The 21,512-nt window shown below is 41.5% G+C and overlaps 1 protein-coding gene across 1 annotated transcript in view; it reads right to left on the reverse strand.

Annotated features, from left to right (window-relative positions):
* PGBD5 (piggyBac transposable element derived 5) overlaps positions 1-21,512 on the reverse strand; it is a 59,858-nt gene that overhangs the window by 17,590 nt on the left and 20,756 nt on the right. Inside the window, exons 3-4 of the mRNA XM_062489141.1 lie at positions 15,926-16,353; positions 7,913-8,047 (exon numbers count right to left, since the gene is read on the reverse strand). Coding sequence (XP_062345125.1) covers positions 7,913-8,047; positions 15,926-16,353 — 563 coding nt within the window. The remainder of the gene's footprint in view (positions 1-7,912; positions 8,048-15,925; positions 16,354-21,512) is intronic.

A 21,512-nucleotide genomic window follows, 5' to 3' on the forward strand; every position in this document is an offset into this window, starting at 1 on the left:
TAGATGTGACATCATCTGTCTTAGGAGACGACTGTGGGTTGAAGATATTTAACATGCAGTGCTTTTTCTATTAATTCCTTAATTATTTGTTGAATATTTGTCGAATATCTGTTGTTTATGAGAACAGCAACACACTCAATTGTGCCTTCTCTCTATCTGTGGTTGCCCTACTACACCAGACACTTTTCCAGGATGTTTTCATTACCTTCTTGTGCAAAGCTCATAAGGTCTCACTGAGTGAGAAGCTGAGTAAAAAATTGAACACTTAGGAACAACAGCTATATCTTGACTGCACATTTAAGAGAATATACCGTAGAAACAGAAATATTGGTGATTCTGCTCATATTTAAAGCACAGATGGCATATTGAAAACACTTGTGAATAGCATATCCCAAATACTCCACCTTCATACATAATTGAAACACCCCAGGGTACAGTTCTCAAATGAAATAGATGACATTTGGAAGCAAAAAAAAGGGCAGTGGTAGTAATAAACAGAAGGAAGATTTTGAAAGCTACTGTGAAAAAATTTTTCACAAAGGGCAGATCCTAAACCACAAAACAGAAGCCGTGTTTTTAGATGACACAGTTATAAAAACAAGACAGCAAAGTAAAGTAGTCATGATTTTTTGATCCTCAATAGCTATTGAAAATATAACTTTATTTTTTTCTACAGGCTTCACATCCAACCCACAACTGCACATTCCTAGCACTACTTTCTAGATGCCACTTCAGTCAGTCTTCCCCTCTCATCCTAATCCTCACCCTTAACTGCTGCCATTACCAACAATGCTGGGAGATTCTCCTCTCCTGTTTCATCCTAAACCTGCTGCAGTTCATACTCTCTCCTTCTTTAATGATCTCTTCCCAGACAGCTCTTGTCTAACAGATATTGGCACCAGTGGTGGTGCTCTTACCAGGACCAGATCTTTTCATTTGTTCCAGCCTCTCTTTGTTCTCTTCCTGCTACTCTAAAGGCTATTTTCTAAAGGGTATGCAAGAACATACAGTTTTCCCAACCTGTTCCCTGTTCCCAGTACTGGTGTTCCTTACAAAGTCCTTTACTTGGTCCCCTTCTTTTCTCTCTCTGCATTCTATTTTGAATTATTTCAATCTGCATTAACACACACAGATGCAGCTAACATCTCTGTGCTGAGGACTGACAAATACCTGTTCTGCCTTCACATGTTCTTCAAAGTTTCTAAAAAGATCTTTGTGAGACTGGCAAAAATACGCTGGTAGAGTTGACAATGCAAGTCCAATATGGCTTAGAGTTCTTTGCTTTACTTTTCATGATTTCTTGTTATTTCTTTGTCAATGAGGGCACTACAACATCTTACCTGCATGACAGACCAGCAACCCATGGATCAACAAATGCAGATTTTGCTCTGTACCTTCTTCCCAGGCAGCCACATCTAGGTCAGGCAGATTCATTTTCCCTAACAGCTCCACATAAATAATATCCTATTCTTTCTAATACCTAAGAACTGCCTGGCTCTCCTCCCAACTACTGCAATCACCCTTCTTTTCTTTGGCCTTGCTGAAATGTAACTTGACATCCAGACAGTGCTCTACCCCTCAGATTACTTGCCTAGCCCTTTGCTTTGACCACATCAACCTTATGCCAGTTCGCTCTTCTTTGCAGCATCTAATGGAAATGTGGCTGGAAAATGGAGACAGGCCTTTATGGTCTGGGCTTTGTTATTGGTCTCCTCCTATACCATGTCAGTACAGTGATTCCTGCTCACACTTGTCCTGTGAAGCCAAGCATCCAACAACCCATGCAACCCATGTCAAACAAGCCCTCATTTGCCCTTTTCCATGCTGCCCTTCTCCTGCCTGGTTGGAAATCACCACCATTCTCAGCAAAGCTCTTTCTCTACTTTTGCTCTTCAAAACCTTTCCTAGAAAGGATGCAATCCCCACAAGGCAATTGCGAATCAATGCATTGGTCCCATTTCTTCTTAAAATTGCTTTTCCAGGCTCCCTCTGTGTAACTGGCAGCCCAGCTTAGGTCCATGACTGAGGCTTCACTCTGGTGCCACACAATTGCACAACATTGGCTCAGTTTTTCTATGAAAATTATTGTTGAGCTGTGAGAAGGTGTGTAAGTAAGGAGGTGTAAGTGGGAAGGTATATCAGTGATGCAAGGCAAGACCAGCATAAACTATCAGAAGTTCTGTACCTGTTGAGAGGATAGCACATAGCGTCTGAAGGAAGAAAATAATTACATGAAAAGGGCATAACATCTTAAGACAAAATCAAGTGATGACGAATCAGTGACATCAAGGCCCCATCTCATTTTCAAGGATGGGCCACAAAGCTGATGACTGCACAGCCCGTGCAGACTCACCAGTAGTAGGGTGTATACTGGTGCCTAGCACTGTGTTAGTCCCAGATCTCTGCCATGTGCGTTAGCCAAGAAACATTGCTGAACTCAGCCTGCCTCCAGAGTTCTCTGGGCTGCCAAAATGTGTCTGAACAAAAGAGACTTGCTGTAGGAGGTTTAACCCTCCTTCTTGCATTTAGATCCTAAACTTTCTAGGGCAGGGATTTTTCTTGTTCTGCTTACTGCACCCAGCACAAAAGGATAGGATCCATGAGGGGCATTCCTATGGCAAACCTATTAAGTGCACAGAGCAGGAGGCTCTGGTGCTTTTAGTCTCCTTCCGAAGACAGAGTTGCACTGAGTAAGAACGGCTGCAGAAAGGACACAAATACACAGGTACTTCTATTGTCATTAACTCCAGACAGCTCAGATGGAAACTAAAAAAATAACTTTCATTCACACCTGAAAATAGACACTAAGACTGTATGTAAACTGTGAGAGATCTTCGCATTAGATCACATTTAAGATTGGTTTCCTATTCCATTTAGAAACATGGTAAGATTGTAAAGTCCATAAAAATGAATAGGACTGACCCATCCCACATCTGCAAAAGTACTTTTCCAGTTAACACTGGTGTGCAAGAGGATAATTGACTTTCAATTGAGATCTGGGATTCTCAGATGCTGACATTACAGAACCACATGCATGAAAAAGCCAGAGCCAGGTGGGAGCCAGAGGAAGAAAGTAGATAGGATTTTCCAGTCACCAGTGACTGGCAAATGAAGGTGATCAGATTTCCTGGGATCCCCTCACAGACAAAGCCTGACCTTGAGAATGTCCTCAAAGCAGCTGCTACATCTGTGTGTTCCAGATGCAACTGTTTCAGCAATAGAGGAATTATCAGGGCACTGTTTAAAGAAATGCAAGGGCTCAGACTAATCTCTAAACAGAACTTAAACAGGCTGAAACACCAACATTTCTGAGCAGCTTATTAAACAAGTGCACAGATGGCTAACTATCCTGCAACTCTGACCTTGAAAACAAAATTGACTCCAGGTTTAGTTACCCCTCCCTTTCCCATTGACTGAATTCCATTGACTGAATGCACTCACGTGGTGTGTTGTGAAATTATAAATTCTTTGGGGCACAATCTCAGTTTCTCTAAATTCTGGGAGTTCTCACTCTGTAAAAATCAACGGGGTTATGAAGTATTCAAGCTGGCTGTAATGAACTGAAACAAATAGTCTGAAATGAACTACAGCGTATACTATAGAAGCATGATATTTACATTGTTTGGGGTTTTTTTGCTGCCTCTGAGAGATCTGCCACTGGTCTGTGGACCTCAGACATCCTCCTTCACTGAGACTGCTGCTATTTGGGCAGAGAGCCCTCTCCCACCCTCTCAGGCAGAGGCCACCCTGATCCAGGTTTCACTCTTTAAACATAGCGGTCATGCAAATCATTGTTTCTTCAGGACCATGGAAAGACTCAAGATGCAGACAGAGAGTACTTCTCCTCACTCTGTTCTGACTCCTCACTTCATGGGAAGCAGTGGAAGGTGGAAACTCAAAGTCAGTCCCAGCACAAGGACCTAAAGGACTTCATAAATCTGAGCAACATATTTCACAGGGCTATTAGTGAAAATGAGATGCATTACTGCAAGACTTTTCTGCCAGGGAATAAAAGCAAGTGCAGAGCCATATATTCAGGTGCAGAGAGAAAGTGTGGGAAAGGAAAAGTCTCCAGTACAGCCTCAGAAAATAAAATTCATCTCAATGAATAGGATAGGATAAACACATCCACAAAGCAATTTCTTCCTCACCGTGGTATCAGTCTTTTTAAGAAAATAATTGCGTTGATGCAAAATAATTCCATTACTGCCTATCAGAGTGATTAATATTGCCTGACTGTTCCTTTGTAGTGCTCCCTACTATCTACATACTGTCTTTCATCTTGTTAATTGATGGCTCTTTGGGTCAGGGACGGTCTGAGGGTTACATTTGGGCTATGTGTCTGCTCTTCAAAATGAGGCACTATGGGAATACCTTGTTCTGCCAGCTGTCCATGTGCTGGGGTTTACCTGTGCGTCCTTCTCCTGCAAAATGATCAGAAAACTTGCTTGTGCAGGATGAGCTATGCAAGAACTAGGCATTATTTACTAATAGTTACTGGTAAGGTATTTGGGAATTCTGTTCACTGTTTTTTATATCTAAAATGCAAAATAGTCCTACCAATCACATTTATGAACAATTTTTAATCAAGTGTTCCAGATTTTCAGAGAAAAAGAAATAAGAACTCACAAAAAAACTGACACAGCTGGAGTTTTGATTTAAATAGTATGACTTACTATTTAAATATGATCTAAGCAAACATTGTAAGAAAGACTTCTAAGCTATTTCAATAATTTAAACTGCAATCAAGACACTAAAATATTGGTTTTAAAAGTGTCTCAGTGCTAAGTAGGGAAATAGAAGTGCTAAGTAGTATGTAGGGAAATAGACTGGAAAGAAACAAGAAAAGCAAAGAGAAGATGGAGCAGAGAACCACACCTGAAATCCTGCAAGCTGTGTTTGTTCTCCCTGAATAAGAGAGAAAGAAATTAGAAGTCCCAAGCCCTGTCCCACAGCAGCAGCTGCCACCTTAATGTCCGATGTCAAGGGCAGATGAAAAGGCAACCATATCAGGGCAGTTTTGCCATCTACTTTGCCAAAGTCAGCTCTCCTGGAGCCCTTCTGAACCCTCTGAGAGGTTTTGTTCGTGTTCCCAACTGCAGCAGACATATATTTACATTGTTTGAATGATGTGTCCTTCCTGCATGTTCCCACTTGGCCAGCTGACCGTGAAGAGATGCTCAGCAGCAAAGCTATTCACTGCAACAAATTGCTCTGCTTGAGATTTTCTGAAGCAGAGATAGAATCTAAAATTGTGCATCTATCTTAAAACAATTGTCACAGGGTTCAGTTATCTCTTATCTGGAGTACAGAAGACAGAAAAGTAGTCTAATATTCATACATTATTTTTTATTATGAATATATAAGCCTATGTCCACAAGCAGCACATGGCCTGTATGCCACTTCTGTTTCATTAATGGCTTATTGGGCTAGACTTTTAACCAAACACCATTTCCTTAAAAAAGTAAATTATGGACCTTTAAAAAGAAGTGTTTACTCATACTCAAAAATGTGATTCAAATTTTTGTTCACAAGAATAAGCAGGAACAGGAATTTGAGAAGACAAACAGCTAAAGCCCCTAACATTATCAACTGACCTGTGAGCTGCCAACCAGAGTTCACAGAGTAACTCAGCATGTGGCATATCCGTTTTTCATTAGGAAAAACCAACCAATCCTTTTTATCGTAGGAAAAGGAGAACACTGGAAAAACTAAGATGTGTCCTCGGATGGATTTTATTTTTTTTTTTTAAATTCAGGATTGAAGGACATTGGTCCCAGACCTCTTGAGGTTCCTTCCATTCCTGAAAACCAGTGATATATAGGTCCCTCCTCCCTTCTGTCTGGGCCTACGTTTTTACAGATACATATTATTCAGATTTTTGAAACTGAATTATCCTCATTTATGAAGTGTTGATAGTCCTATTTTATCTTGAATAAAAGGACCTCAACATCATCATGTGGAAGCAGTGGGGGAAGGAATTCACCTGGAAAGCATTAGAGAATATGCATGTTTTGAAATAGGTGCTGTAAGGTTTTTCCAACAGTTGGCAGGTGATAGACAAGTCAGTCCTTAACTATCAGACCACAAGTCCTTTCTTCATGATGGCAGCTTCACAAGAGATGGAAAGGAAGGCGTGTACATGAAGGGGAAAACACTGGATTTATTTCTGGTTTAGATCAATTCTCTCCATTTGTCAAACACAGGGGAAAAAATCAAAACCTGTGTTTTAATATTGCAAATACACCGAATAACTACCAAAAAAGTGCTTTGGATTCTGCAAGACTGCTTGTGACACATAAATGAACATAGCATTTCAATCATACCATAATTGAAGTTGTCCATCCTCCCCAGATCAGGATTTTCCATTTTAGCATGAAGGCACATTGTTTTTCACTGTTCCCTAAGGTCCCTTTCACCCCATCATTTCAGCATGTTGATAACAGCAGCCAAACCAAGGAATGAAAATAGAAGGCAGCTGGTAAGATAATCCTGGACGTCATCCGGATGCAAGTGAAGCATGAGCATCTAATTCATTAAGGGAGTGGGAGGATTAGGGTGGTGCTGAGCATCTATTCTGTTTAGTTTGAAATTCCATTAATTTAGTCTCTCAGTGGACAGGACGGGAGGTGCAACATAATTATAGCCCAGAATCTGAAACCTCTGGCATGTCTGAAGACTTATTAGTTTTGTGGCAGTTGGCTGGGGGGAGTGTGGCAAGAGAGATGAGCGGACTTTGTGCTCGCTGTACCCAATACGCTTCAGTAATAAACTGCATGTAGGACTGGTGAAGTTCTGCTTGGAGATCAAAGACACTGCCCTCTATATAGCAAATGACTTTCAAAGAGCTTTGAGAACAGAAACTTCCAAGGATGCTTCACAAGGTGAGTCTCTTTTGTATCAGACAAAACACCTGCTTTAAAACCTAGATGGAAGAGATAGGATCCTAAATTTCTTCTCAGAGTGAACAGCATTGCTGAAAACACAGATTTCTGTTTCTAGTGAGCCTCTTTTCCTGAACAGCTACTCAAAAAGTCATAATAATTCACCAACCAAATTCTGCTCTGAATGAATGTTCAGCTGCATAAAATTCACAGGCCCCATTCTAACATGTATGCAGCCTCAGTAAGCAGTGTGTACATCCTACCTCTGAACCACCACTCTGGAACATGTGGGATACAACGCTTTCACAGGAGCTCTTGGGAAAAAAATATCAAAAGACATCTGCCTCCTCACGTCTAAGTATCAAGTAAACGACCAGATTTTTCAAGGGATCTCAAAATGCATCAGCAATTGAGGAATCTGAGAATTTGAGAAGATGTTCACACCTTACAGTAATAAAAACAAACCCTTTAACATGTCTCTCACTCCAGCTGACATCTCACCTTGAAGCCACATCAGATTTTATTTCTTCGATAGAGAGGTAGATGTATGAAAAGATATGTAATAGGAGCCCCCACTAATATGTTTCTCACAGAAAAAATTGACATCTTGATACCATATTGATTTAGTCTGTTGGACACCACTGGCTATCACAGGTGCAGTGTTATAGTTATAGAGAGAAAATCTGACTCATTAAAAATGACATAAGTCACAGTACCATGACATTTAGATAAACTTAGGATATACAAACAGACAGACCTTTTAACTGCATTTCAATGTAATTAGCTGAGGGCTGGCAGCCAGATGAACAGTATTAGAAACTCTCAGCTAAATCATACAGCAAACAAAGCATCAGGAACTTGTAATCACTATCCTTCATGTCTCTCATCCGTAGGAGTCAGAGGCCTCCTGAGTTCAGACTGCAGCCCCAGGCCAGGTAACCAAGAGAACTGACTGTTACCTTTGCTCCTGCAATACATTTAAGGGCCTGCTGGAACTGAATGAAGACATTTGAAGAGGTAAAACCCACCTGGCAGATGAAACCAGTAGACGAGCACTGCCGAACCCAAAGACTGAATTTCCTCTTTTTTCTCTTGCGCAGCTCCCTCTCTGTACAGGTAGCAATGAAAACAGGATCCTCGTCTATCAGGGGCTCATGTAGTACCTGCAAGGGGCAAGAAAAGAGGCAGGGAAAGTAACAGAAGAGTACATGATTGCTAAAAAAGAAGGTTCTTTAACTGCTTTCAAGGAAATACAATCCTTGCACTGTGCTTTGTGCACCACACCAAACAAAGAAGAAAACCCACTTTGGTTTTTGTTGGATGGTAGCATCAAACAAAAGTCTGGCCAAGCACTCCCCAGCATGGGTAGCTCCTCTACATGTAATTTGCAACCACTGCAAGGCACAGCTCTCACTTCTTACTATCTACTAGAGTTCAACATCCCTCCAAAATGATGCAGGGGATGGGGTAGGGAGAGCAGATTGTTAGCAGCATCCTTCTCCATGCCTCTTCATAAGCTTCATACTGTTTGGCAGAATGTCTTCCACCCAAACATCCCCTACAATTTGTTGTGAAGTACATTCCTTAGCTATAGCAAAGGAAAACACATAATAAAGAGAGAGAGGAGTTAAGGGAGAAAAAGATGCATTCTGCTGCCACTTAAGGAGGTGATGAAGGGACAGAGAATAATTTTCCTGGCAGCAGCAGCTTTAGGGAAATCTCTCTTGCCTCGGGAGCTGAAAAAATTGACAAAAAGGAGACAAGGATACACCACCAGAGGCAGGAATAGAAAAAGATAAGGCAGACTGGAGCAAGTAATAAAGACCTGTGAAAGTGAAGCAGCATTCTGCATCCAGATGATCTAAGTGGTGCCCTGTTTAATAGGACTGTTTTGTTACAGTTCTCTCCATTAATCTAACAGCAAAACTGAAGTGTGATACTGCTAGGTATCACACTGTGGAACTCACCTATAGAAAAGTACTAGTAGCTCCCCACAGCTCACAGGCAGCTGTGCATAACACACACCCAACTGCACGATGTGCAAGTTGTCTAGCAAGCCACTTGTGAAAGTACAAAGACTTGCAAACTGTTGAAAGGTCTCAGCCGATGAATGCTGACCAAATTCAGACACATACATATAAATCAGAGCAAGTCACTGCAGGCTCCCCTCCTTGTACGTGAGGGAAAAGCAGTCCCAGCAGGCCATAATTCATACCCTTGTAAAGACATGCAAAATAGTCAGATGGGTTATAATTTAAAGGAGTCTGTTCTTTTCCAGTGACCATCCCTCCAGGAGACAGGCTCAGCTATAGGTATGCAGAGGCTCTCACCCTCAGACAGAGCCTTTCCACGCCTGCATGTGTGCTACTTTTGTGCACATCCATGCAGTCAGTGGCAGAAATGAGAACAAAGCTGTATACTAAACCTGGGAGTGATGCTTGTAGGAGAGATGTGGTGGGTGAGCAGTTAAGCACCAGAGATAAGCAGCTGCTGACCTCCTGAATACAAGATGTTTGCTGAACATCACTCTGTCAGCCCAAAATAGGCACCTGTGCCCTCCCCATGCAGTCATGGCTGCACACTGTCATTTATACGCACTCCACTTCTTAACGACTCATGAAACATTCACGGGACCATCTGAAAGCACTCCTGTGAAATGTTCAAATTATACACCAAAATGCAGATGTGAGCAAGGAGAGCTGCACAGAAAGCTATTTGTTCTTCCAGTTGCAGCTGCCCTGTTTCCCCACTGAAGCCAAATCTTCTTCCTCCCTAAGTCCACACAGAACACAACCCTTCCTATCTAAAGGCCACCTGGGGCATTTCCCGCTTCTGCCTCAGAGGATTCTGAACAACATTTTGCAAATATTAAACTTCCTCTCATTTGCTTTTGCCTTTCTGAGTCTCATGTGCAGAGGGAAGGAGCATATCCTTTGGGATAGGGTTGGATACATGGTTAAGAATTTCTCAGCTTCTGTAAAGGCTCTCTTACCTGCCAAATCCTATTGAGTGGTGTGGTTCTACTGTTATAATCTTCCCTGCTCTAGGATGTAGAGCAGCAGAAAGAAAAGGCTGTATAAGCTTCACCCTAGGACATCTTCTACCCTCTGTCATTAGCTTCTTTCCTTCTGCACCACAGCATCAACTCTCCTCACAGCAGCTCTAATACATCCCGTTTACCCTTCACTCTCTGTCTTCTATGACACAGTAAGACCTGTCAGCCTTACATCTCGAAAGCAAATCTGAATATTTAAAACCTCTCTCCATCTTCCTTTTCTTCTAGCCCATGCTCAGCCCTGCCTTCCCTCCTTTGTTCCCCTGTACCAAATTTAAGTGATTTCTCTGTAAGTTCCTACTCAACTTTTGTGAAGAGGGAATAAACATGTGAACAGACTAGGGCAAGATCTGCTTTTGCTGCAAAGACAAAATGTGGACAGGCAAGGAAAATTACCTGAAAACCCTGGAGCTTGCTCTTCCTTCAGAGAGTAGGGGACATGTGTCACCTTTCCACATGCAACCACTGCTTCAACAGCTGTAAAGAACTTTGCAAGCAAACAAGGCACTGCAGCGGCTGTGCCTGCCCCTGGCACTGATATGGTGTTTTCAGGACAAAAGTTAGCCCTGTTGTTACTAGCCCTCCTATTAGTTTGTTCATCCTCCTGTATACTCAGTCTCCTTGCTCTACCCGTAATCTCAAATCCACCTATTTGCCAAATCCCCATGCAAAGTTTCCTCTCTATTTGCCATTCTTGCTGTTGCTGCAATACACACTTTTACAGGAGTGAGATTACTGCCCCCAGGGCATATACTTTCCTGCTTCTCATCTTCCTTGATAAAAATCTACTTTCAGGCTTAATTGACTCCTACACTTATTCCTGGTTGCCTCTTCACCATCTTTTTCTCACTCCCCAAATCCTCCCCTCTTCCTATTCTGACTTCCTATGATGCAAGATAGCTTGTGGATTTCTTCATAGAAACCATCCCTATTTTCTTCTCTCAAATTCTCAATTCTGTTCAGACCTTAGAAGCTCCTCATCTAGTTGCTTTGCTCCCCCACTGCTACCACACTGTTTTTCTTTCCCTTTCCTTTTCATAGTAATCCTTATCCCTAATAGATCTACCTGCCAAACTTTCACTCTTTGTTTTCCCCTCAATATGTATCTGCACTCCAAGTGCTGCAAAGGCAAGACTCTAAGATGGGACTCGATCAATTACTCTGTCTCACAGTATCTTTCACTAACAGAACAAAAAAGCCACTGTCAGGAGTGCCTTTCTTTCTTGCCCATTTTAGATCATTTTCAATGCTCTTTCTACACCAAAATTCCACCCATGTCTCTCACCAGAGCCCAAACAGGCTTTTGACAAAGCCCTGAATCACTAAGTCTTTGTACTTGGAACTCCTAGACTCCATATACTTAGATAATGAACCAATATATCCAGGAAACATCTCCCCTTGAGCTCCATGGCTATTCACAGCACAGGATGACTCTTCAGCCTGTCTCATGAAGAAGCTGCCCCAGCTTGCCTTGTCTCTGGCTGTTGGTGGGTACCATCCAGTTTCAGAGGCCCCTGGATAACTGCATCTGGATGCACAGAGTCAGTCATTCCTTGTGCAAGAGTAGCTCGTGCTTCTGCCTCTGCTCCAAAGATCCTCCTGTCTAATCTAAATTCTCTTGCTGGTGTCTGACATCTCTGCTTGCATATCTAGCTGCCAGTTCTGATTTCATTACGCTGCATTTGAGAGCATCTCCCTTCCCTTAAGAACCCCTCAGAATCTCCTTTTTTGGTCATTGCAGACATCCCTCTCCTACTGCTGCAGGTATCACTGGCTAGTGAATCTGAATGTCAGTCTTTACCTCCTACTTGCAAAGCCTCCTCAGCCAGGCAATGTCTGCATTTTCCACACTTTCTGAGTAAGAGCTCTAAAATGGCACTCATTTTAGAGTAACAACCCACCCACCCAGACAAGTTTACATCCAAAACCCACAACCATCCTGCAACAGTTTTACTCAACAAAAGGCAATCTTCTCCTATAGACTGCTGCTGGAAAGCCATTTTCCTAGTCCATCACACTGACCACATCATTTTTCTTTATTACTGTCTCATAGTTCTTCTCCAATATATCAGACAGATTCTTTCTCTTCTAATTTTCAAAGTCCTGCTTGGCCTATCCACACTTTACAGATCCTCTTTGCCATCATTCAAAGGTTAACTCTGACCTCCAATGGAGCCATGATTCCCTGCTTCTCTGCCCATTTGTTCAGTCTTCAATCAATCCTCTTAAAAAACAAAGTCAGTTCTTACAGCACTCCATTACCATCAGGTAATTTAAAAATAGCAATGAAGTTTCATCATTTTCTGCTGCCAAACTCTCCCTAAAATCTGGCTTCATGAAAGGATCAACTAGCCAAGAGCTACAGGACATCAGAAATTTACCTTGTTATTAAATATTCTTATTGCTCCTTTGTATTTCTCTTGCTCAACATCTCATACTTGGCCAGCCTTCTCTGAATATTTATGAATTTATGTCACACTCACAGAAGCCCTAGGACAGAATGATTCTCATTTGGGACCAGCACCCTTAACTCCTGAAGAATCATTTTGAGAACAGGAAATCTGAAATCTAGAGGTACAGCACAAGCAAGATCTCGTAATTTGGAAATATCCAATATCAAATGAACATTTAATCATGAGAACACAAAAGCAAGTTGACCAGCCTGTTTTTGCCCCTCTGTGTTTTCAAAGAGGCTGTCATCTAAAGCTGTGAGCTGGTTTGGAAGAGCTATGTTGAAACTGCTTAGCTGTACGCTATGATACCACCAAGAGTGAAACACAAAGAAGCTGCCCACTAATTGGCCACAGTTTAGCACTGTGCCCTTGGAGCAAGAGGTTGGACTTATATCTCTTTTTGCTAGGGGATTCACTCCTGCTGGAGATAAGAGGGTGACTGTTCCCAGCTGGTATTTCACTGGGCAGATGCAACTGTTTGGTTGCAAAACACCAAAGAGAAGGTACTTGAGAGGGAGAGGGAAGCAGAGAGCACCCGGAGTCACGCTCCTGACTTCTCCCACACCAGTCAGGGGCAGCCAGAGACAGCAAACCTGTCTAGCCACATCCTGCTGATGAGCGTATAAATACTCAGCAGGCACAGAAGGATATTTGAGCAGTGATGCTATTTCCCCTGAACTCCTCTGGTTTCTGGAATTCAGTGTATATCCTTGGCAGGGGAGTACCCTTGAATTTGTTGCTCTATACTTCTCAAGCGCAGGCAGGGCATCCTCCCTGCCTTCAGGCTTGCAAACAGTAGCACAGCTACAAAGCTAAGTAGCAAAGATACAATACTGCTTTAAAGAACAGACCCAAATTTCCTCCTCTTGTTGCTCAGGTAGAGGCAGTGTTTATTTATACAGATTATGCTGAGGAGGGATAGGATGTAGAGAATATTCTTGTCATTTTGTTTTTCACTAATCTAGGTCAAAACACCATTTTTTTTTAACTTCAGAAACTACAGCTAGCACTGCTGATACACAATTAAAGTGTCCTGGACTTTCAATTCCTTCATAAGCTGGAGAGTAATTATTCCCTTTTGTTTGCTCAGTATATTTAGCAAAATAATTATAATTCACTAGATAGTTTTCTTTGCTTTGGTATACTGGCATAGTTCTTTCTCCCTGTTTCCTTTCATAGCAACTGTGGTGTTATTTTTACAGGCACATTTGGGTAGGGGGAGGGGTCACAGATGAGAAAAAAAACCCAAAGTAATTTCTGACAGAAGTTCCACTTGAAGAATCTTTTCTAGCTCTCCAAAAATAAAAGACCAAATCTACAGAAGAAATATCTGTGAAGGCAGACGTACAGCCTGCTGGATGCAGATTGTCCCTGCTCTGTCCATAGGGGTGAGTTAAACATGGCATCTTCCTAATCTTTGCTCTGTGAGTCCACCTGCCAGAGGAAGAAAGTCAGTAACAAGCCTACACATAAGCCCAAACAGTCCTGCTGCAATTAACAGGAGCTGTGAATTAGCTGTTTGATGCCACTTACAAGAACGCAGCATAAAGCTCATGGGTCAGCAACAAGCCACCCAGGTACCATAAGTCTCATGCCTAAGACACAGATATGCTTTAAGCAACAAACCCATTCTGAACTTGGGATTTCAGGTATTGCTGATCGCAGAAACCTGGGCCCCCCTTTCCAACTGGCTTTCAGAGGCAGAACTTTCAATAGCCCGTCCAAGTGGTTCTTTCCCCACATCTTTCCATTTGTTTCTGTGCAACAGGCTTATTATTTTTAATTATTTCTGGTATTTCTCACTGGGAATTCTGGGTTTGATGTTTACTGCAGTCTGCACCCAAGACAATTTGCAGGGAGGGTTCTTTCCTGCTGTTTTGAGCAGATGGGGTCCTCATCTCTTGAGACAGGTAGTGTGCAGCCCTGACTGATGGCACCCAGGAGGATACCATGCACAAGGCTCCCTCTTTTCAGGAGGAAGCCTGGAACATCCCCCAGCAGGCTACTGGAGGTACACTAGGGTATTTTTAACAACAGATTTAAAACCTTATTCCTTCTCACAGGGTTATTTTTGAAACTGTATTTAAGTGCTTTTTGTTCCACTTAATATCACTGAAACATGCTGCGTAGAAATCACTGACGTAAACACTGACAAAAGAGAAGTGGAGGGAGAGGAAGAAAATGGGGCTGTCTCTACTTCTTCCCCCTTATTTTCTTTAAGTAGCATCTCCTTACCAAGCTCAGGACAAAAATACATTTTGTTTGTGAAGATTTAAATGTTTTGCCACTGCAAACAGGGTGCTGTGATTTTGCTCAGAATGGGGAGTGGGAGAAGGGATATACATGCAAATCAAATCTTATCCTTTAATGGATTTGCACTCACAGCACACCATTATAAGCATTTGCATTAGACACAGTGATCGCATTTCTGAAGACTTTATCTTCTGCCCATTGAAGTCAGCAGCCATAAGGATTATATTTCATATCTTTATGGGAGCTCAGTCCCAACAATTCCATGTTTCTCACTGCCCGTTTTGTCTTAATGAAAACATACCTTGCATAGCTTAGTGAGAACACCCCTCCCTCCTCCCTTCTCTACCTTAACAGCTTTTTAGGCAGCTGTATTCTCATGAGCTATATAGATATGATTTTTATTGTCTATAAAATACAAAAACTTGTAATCATTCGCCATTTATTTTAGGTGCACTTCAATGGGTGTGATGCATCTACGCCTTCATTAACTTTGTGCAGTGGGCAAAAATGGGATGCTTCAGAAGGGAAACAGGAAGAAAAAGAGGACTATGGACACAACACCCTTCCCAAATGCCTACGTGAAATATTTATATTCTGGAAATAGAGCATTGATTGGAAAGTTATATCAAGCAGTAACATATTTCATGCTTATTCCTTTTTCTTTCCAGATTTCTGAACACGACCAGTAGCAACAGCTTCAAAAGCAGATCATTTGTACTGAACAAAGTTTAAATAGAGTATGATGAACATGAAAAGATTTTCATCTGTCCCCCTTTCCAGTCATAAGGAAGCAGCGGTGTTACTGGACCATACAGCAAGCACCTACTGCTAAGGTCAGAGACAGTCACTCTGGCAAACTCAGCTCCTCCATCCAACTCAGCCTGCAGCAGGAGCAGTTTCCTTCCAGCCCAGCTGCACCAGCTCTGTCCTTTCTACCCTTGCACGGCCTGCAGCCTCCCATCCTCAGGACAGCAAAACCTACTGGTGCCAGCCTCACTGAGAAGTGTCCAGGCTTGTTTAGGTCACTAAAACCAACAGCTCCACCTCGGAGAGCACCATTTCCACTGAAACCTGCTTGGTGCCTGCACTGACAGACACTGATGAGCACTTGCACAAGACAGTGCTGCTCTCTGTCTTGCTTTGTGGAGGCACCTCAGCACAGCTTCACAATGAGAAGCCCGAGCTCTTTCCAACAGACTGCTGTGCTGGGCACTTTCTGTCACAGTAAGACAACCAGATCGCACAGGTCAGATGTTCTCTGCCAACAGCTTAACTCTTACCTGGGCTTGCGAAGGTCTGAAAGCAGAGTCAAAGCCATTCTGCAGAGAGTCCAGAAAAGGCTGGATTTTGTAGAGGCTATGTGTTGTCTGGCTCGAGCGGAAGGCCACAATGTGGAAGTACTTCAGAATCTTCTCAAACCTTGATTGTGTCATGATAAGTGCAATGCTCTTGTTGCTGTAGAAGCCGCTGCTCCAGATGCTGAGAACAGACTCACAGTGGTGGATGCTGGTTGATATCATGTAGCCTAAGAAGGCCTTCATTTCTGTCAAGGTGACATCAATCCAGGCATCATCACTACCAAACCTCTCCTGGTATTTCTTGGCATACATGTTGGTCTGGACCACCATATTCTTTAGTACATTGTCAGGGACAAAGAGCTGAAAAAAGTCCATGGCACTGGCAGTCGGGGGCATTTTTCGTGTTGGACCTAAGACAAAAGCAAGAAGGAAAGATAGGCACACTCCTGTTCACTACAAGGCATGTTCAACACCAGAAATGAAAAGTATGATTAATTTTACTAATGCATGTACCCATTGTCTGACAGACTTCATCAGGAAACTTCCCCTCCCCCCCATATTCTCCATCCTGTATGATACTGTACACTCTGAAAAGTTTCTCCCTCTGCTCTGCACACTCATTACTTGGCAGCAAGCAGGCCTGTGAGACAAGCAGGTATTTTAATTCTCCACTTATACATTATCTGCAACTTTAATCTTCAGCAGCTGTTTTAGACTTTTTCTGGATAGTCTTTTATTTTGCATGTCAAAGCAGTACCTTCCTTCAAAAAGCTCAGAAGGACAGTGTGAGTCCCCCAGAGACAGCACTGCCCTCATCCCAGATGACATGATTCCTAGGCTTTAGAACCTGATCCCACCTTTTCTCCTGTACCTCTAATTCCTTCCTAGTTCATTGTCATAATTTTATGACTTTTACATCTGCCCCTGCTCCACAGAGTCACATACAGGTCACGTCTATGTGTTTTTGAGTTTTGCGTCTCTGCCACTTCATTGGGGTTTTATCCCGCACTCTGATATACCCAAGAAAGCACATTACCAGAACAAGTCACAACTACCATGTGGCTAGTGTCACTGTCCCACGTCACAGTGAATATTTTTAGCACTATAATGCATGCAGTGCTCTTCTTCCTCCCATAATGTAATAAGCCTTACAGTCCCCTGCTGTCATTACTCTAGCATTTCACTCATCTTGCACCTTCTCTGCCAGTTTCAACTACACCATAAGAGGAGGGCGAAAGAAAAAAAAAAAAAAGAAGAGGCTCTAAGGGCTGACAGCACTGTATCAGTGTACAAGGTTAGCCAATCAAGACACCAGATTACACTAAGCTGAATTAGGAACATTAAACCTGAAATACCAGGGATGCAGACACTGGTATTTACAGCCCACTCTCCTCTAATACTTCCCTCAGACAAACCAAGCTCCATTCTAAAAGTAGTAGTTTTCATGCTTGCACCTCATGGTAGTGTTTTAGTTACCAGATAAGGGCAGGGAACATTCTCTATTCTGCAGAAGCAGTGAAAACAAATACCCTGAGAGAAGCAGACTCTTCAAACCCAGCAGACAGGGGAGCACTTACAAGTAGCTCTATGCCTCTGTGAAAAAGACAGTGTCATGGGTATAATCCCAAACCAAGAGCTGGATCCAAGGAACACTGCACTTCAGTCCAGCAGCCTTCAGCCCTGGGACTGTCTGAAGCACTCTTCCCAATCAAAAGGAGAAGGCATACAACTTCTCTTTTCCCAACACAAGCAGGTCTTTCTTGCACTATAGGGTTGTTCAGATCTCAACATCAGCTCTCCCAGCTGCATCAGAGCATGAGACTGACCATTCCACAATCTGGCTCTGCAAAGATCCACTAGCATGTTGGTCAGGTTGCATTCTCCAGCACCCCTGTATATCAGTTCACATTCTTAGTTATAGCAGCAACTACAGCTTGCAGAAATTTTCCATGAAACAGAACTACAAGGAAAAACACAAATACTGTGGTTGGACTTGCTCTTAAGCCTTAATATTTGGGTGCACTCTGGTGAACTCAAGCTACTAGAAGGACAGCAAAAATAGCACCAAGACTCTGAAACAGTAAACCTTCAGATTGCAAAGAATACCAAAAAAGCAAACAAAATTGGGGTGGTTTTTTTATAAGTGCAGCAGGGAAAAAACATCTATTTAAAGATTACTTTGCAATTTTAATTTGTGAGATTGAGAAACTTTCAGTTGAGAGGACATTCCTCTATGTTGTAAGACCAGAGGAAGGAGCCCCGCACAACCATGCTTTGGTAAGGACAGAAGAGAAAATATCAATTTAAATGATAAAGGGTTTTCATTATCAAGTGAAAACTATGGGGCTTGAATAGATATATTTACTTCACCCTAACTGCTAGTGCATTACTAAAGCTGCTTAACAAATGTTTTCTTTTGATCTGAAGGTTTATTTTCTGCTAGCACTGGCTTGACTGTTACAGCTCATAAAAGATGCTCTGCGCATGATTCTGTATCTTCATTCTTCCCCATAACTTAAGTTTTTATATTCTACATTAGGTATGGCTTTCTGGTAACAACATATGGAACAGAGTGTATTCTTAGTTATATATGAAAACTTGAGTAACTACAGAACTCAACTCCAGTGCTCAGTCAACTTTCCAGGTAGCATACAGAGATGGTTTTGAAATACTTCAGAATTTAAATACTTCAGAAGCAGAAGCTAGGAGTAGGGATAATGTTTTAAATCTTGTCTACAGCAAACAAGACCTCATAAAACATTAAGTCTTACAAAGTGAAATATGTTCATCTTGAGACTTGTGGATATAGACAATAGGTACATGCTGGACTCCATCTATAGGGAGGTAAGAGAAGTCAGAGACACAAAAAGTGTAGTTTTGGTGTAATTAAATTTTCAGCAGCTGCACAAGTCTACCTTGATAAGTAATTATGGAAACCTGACAGGTATAAGGGATATGATAATCCTTTCTTACCCAGCAGTCCTGCTCCAGCCCAGAGAACATGCTACCTCCTCTCCTTCCTGAAATAAATATCCAACCTTTGCATCTCATTGGTCATGCAGAACCCACACAGCTCTAAAAAAGCAAGCTGAATCATTTTCTGACTCAAACATCAACATAATTGTTGATTAAATAAAATTATGAAAGCCCCTCTATAATCTCATTGTCTTAAAAAACAGCTTTTGCCTCACTGGCAAAGTGAACACAACTGATTCATAATTTACTGATTTGCAATATAACAAGAGCAACGTTGAATTTAAATAGGAAAATAACTGAATTTTTAACATTAATTGAGTTTTGCATAGTTAATGACCAGCCTAAAGTATTCAAATATGACTTTCTAAATACACAAATATATCTCATAGAGAGAGCCAACGGTCTGTAAAAGGAACTTAAATACCTAATTCGTACTTTTTAAGGGTTTTTACAATGAGTTAAATGGCACTTACCCAGAAAATACTGATATAAAAAGAGTTCAGTGTTTCATACAAGCACTGTTTACCCTTCAAAGCTTTTCTCAGTCAAATGAAAGAATGGCTTTGCCTAGTTCTCCATTCTCAGAATGATTATACAATTATGACTGTATGTAAAATTCAGATTTTTCTCTCTCCTCTGCTATAGAATGTTTGCATGGAGAATATATTTACTTTCATGGCATTTCTTTAGAAGTCAATCAGGGTTTTCAATACAAATCACAGAGACAAAGTGCAAAAGCACTTTGGAGTGTCTGAACATGCAGCCAGATTCAATATTCTGTGTACAGTCAGGACAGGGACAGAGCTCTACTGAATAACCTCTGACTTGGCAGCATACATGCCAGCACCAGAAATTTGGGCTTGTTCTAAGTGACCTTGTAGGACACAGAAAATAACAAACAACTTCTTTTATGATACAGCCTACACACACAAGCTCTTCTTCCTTCTCACCCCTTCTGCCAGCAATAACTTGCCTGTGCAATCCACAGCAACCAGCTTGCAAGTCATTACTGCTATTTTGACTCGTTGGTTCCATTTTCTCTTTTGCACTCGGAAGGAATGCCTTCCACAAACAGACATGTCCATTTATAAGAATAGTCCCAAAATAAACAAAAAAACCTAAGGCTGAAAAGCCATTTGTGTTTCCATACTGGCGATCCAACTGTGAAACAAAAGCTGGCACCTCACCCTCAGAGCGTGTGCATTGCAGAGCCCATTTTGCCTCAACTCAGCTCCGGGCAAACTGCAGCTGCCCCGCTGGCTCTGATGTCTAGCAAGAGAGCAGGCTGCACACTCAGCTTCTCAGCAGACATATCCACTGCAGAACACCCAGAAAGATTTCAGAAAAAGTTCAGGTGGAACTTCAGGCAGCCCCTACATGTGGTCCTACAATTTCTGGTCTTCTTTCTTGGATGGGTCCCCACCGGTCACATTCTTCCCCCTGCTTCATTCTCATTCTAGTCTTCCTTGCTGAGCAACACATTAGTAAAAAAATAAGAACCCCAAGTGAATAAAATGCTTTTTCCTTACTTAACTGGTTTGCAGAATTAAGTAATTTGAGAGCATTTTTAACAGGTTCATGCATCCTTTCCCATTTTTTTCTGTTCTGATCACCAACCTGTAATTTAGTAACTCAGAGTTCACAGACTTAGAATAAGAGATGGACAAAAGATGAAAAGTTTCAAAACATACTGTAACCTATCAGTGCTTACAACATAAATCTTAAGAAGGTCAAAAGCATCATTATTTTGGACAGGATAAACCAGACATGTAAGGACAAAACACAGTGAAAGAAAGTTCTTTTGCTCTGCCGTGCAAAAGACTCTACTCTCATTCAAACTGCAATCAATGCCCACAATAAAATACTCTATTATACTGACAGGCCCAGGTGTTACCCTCTGCATAATAACCCAAATTGCATGGTTTGTAAACAAACCTTGTGCAGAACTAATCACAGCTGACTTTAAAATTAATGCAACTTCATTAACAGCTGGGCAGACCCCAGTACTCCCACATCAGGAACGGGAGTGATTAGAACTATCAGTTCAAGAATTCAGAAGTAATTTTGTTGTCTTCTTTGAGGAAAAATCTAACAATTTATAGCTACACACAAGAGTAGCTCATTAAGTATATTATATAGAGATACATACCTAAGAAAAAATAAATCTAGAAACTTTTTTTTTCTTTGGCTGTTGTGAAGTACTTTCTCCTCCAACCTATGGTAAACCCTTCAAAAACCAAGGTTTAAAAAAACAATTAATTCCTTTTTCCTAAGTCAAACCAATTAAAGACTGTTTCATATTCCCAACACGTTACCTTTGCAAAAGTGCACAACATGATTTTTGGGCCTTATTTAGAGAACATAAAAAATACTGACAGTAGCCTTTTGTCAGAAAATAGTCATCCATCAAAAAAAATCATGATGTCTTTATGGAAGGTGTCAATTAATAAAATATGGCAGACAGTTAAAACAATTTCTCATCTTTTTCAATGTGTAAAGAGCATTATAAAGAGCTGGGAAAAAAAAAAGGCAAGAAAACAAAGAAATGCTGTTGTAATATTTCCCAAGTGAATATTTTTCAGAATTTCTCTTC

Source organism: Cinclus cinclus, chromosome 3 (genome assembly GCF_963662255.1).
Source record: "Cinclus cinclus chromosome 3, bCinCin1.1, whole genome shotgun sequence".
Classification (NCBI taxonomy): Eukaryota; Metazoa; Chordata; class Aves; order Passeriformes; family Cinclidae; genus Cinclus; species Cinclus cinclus.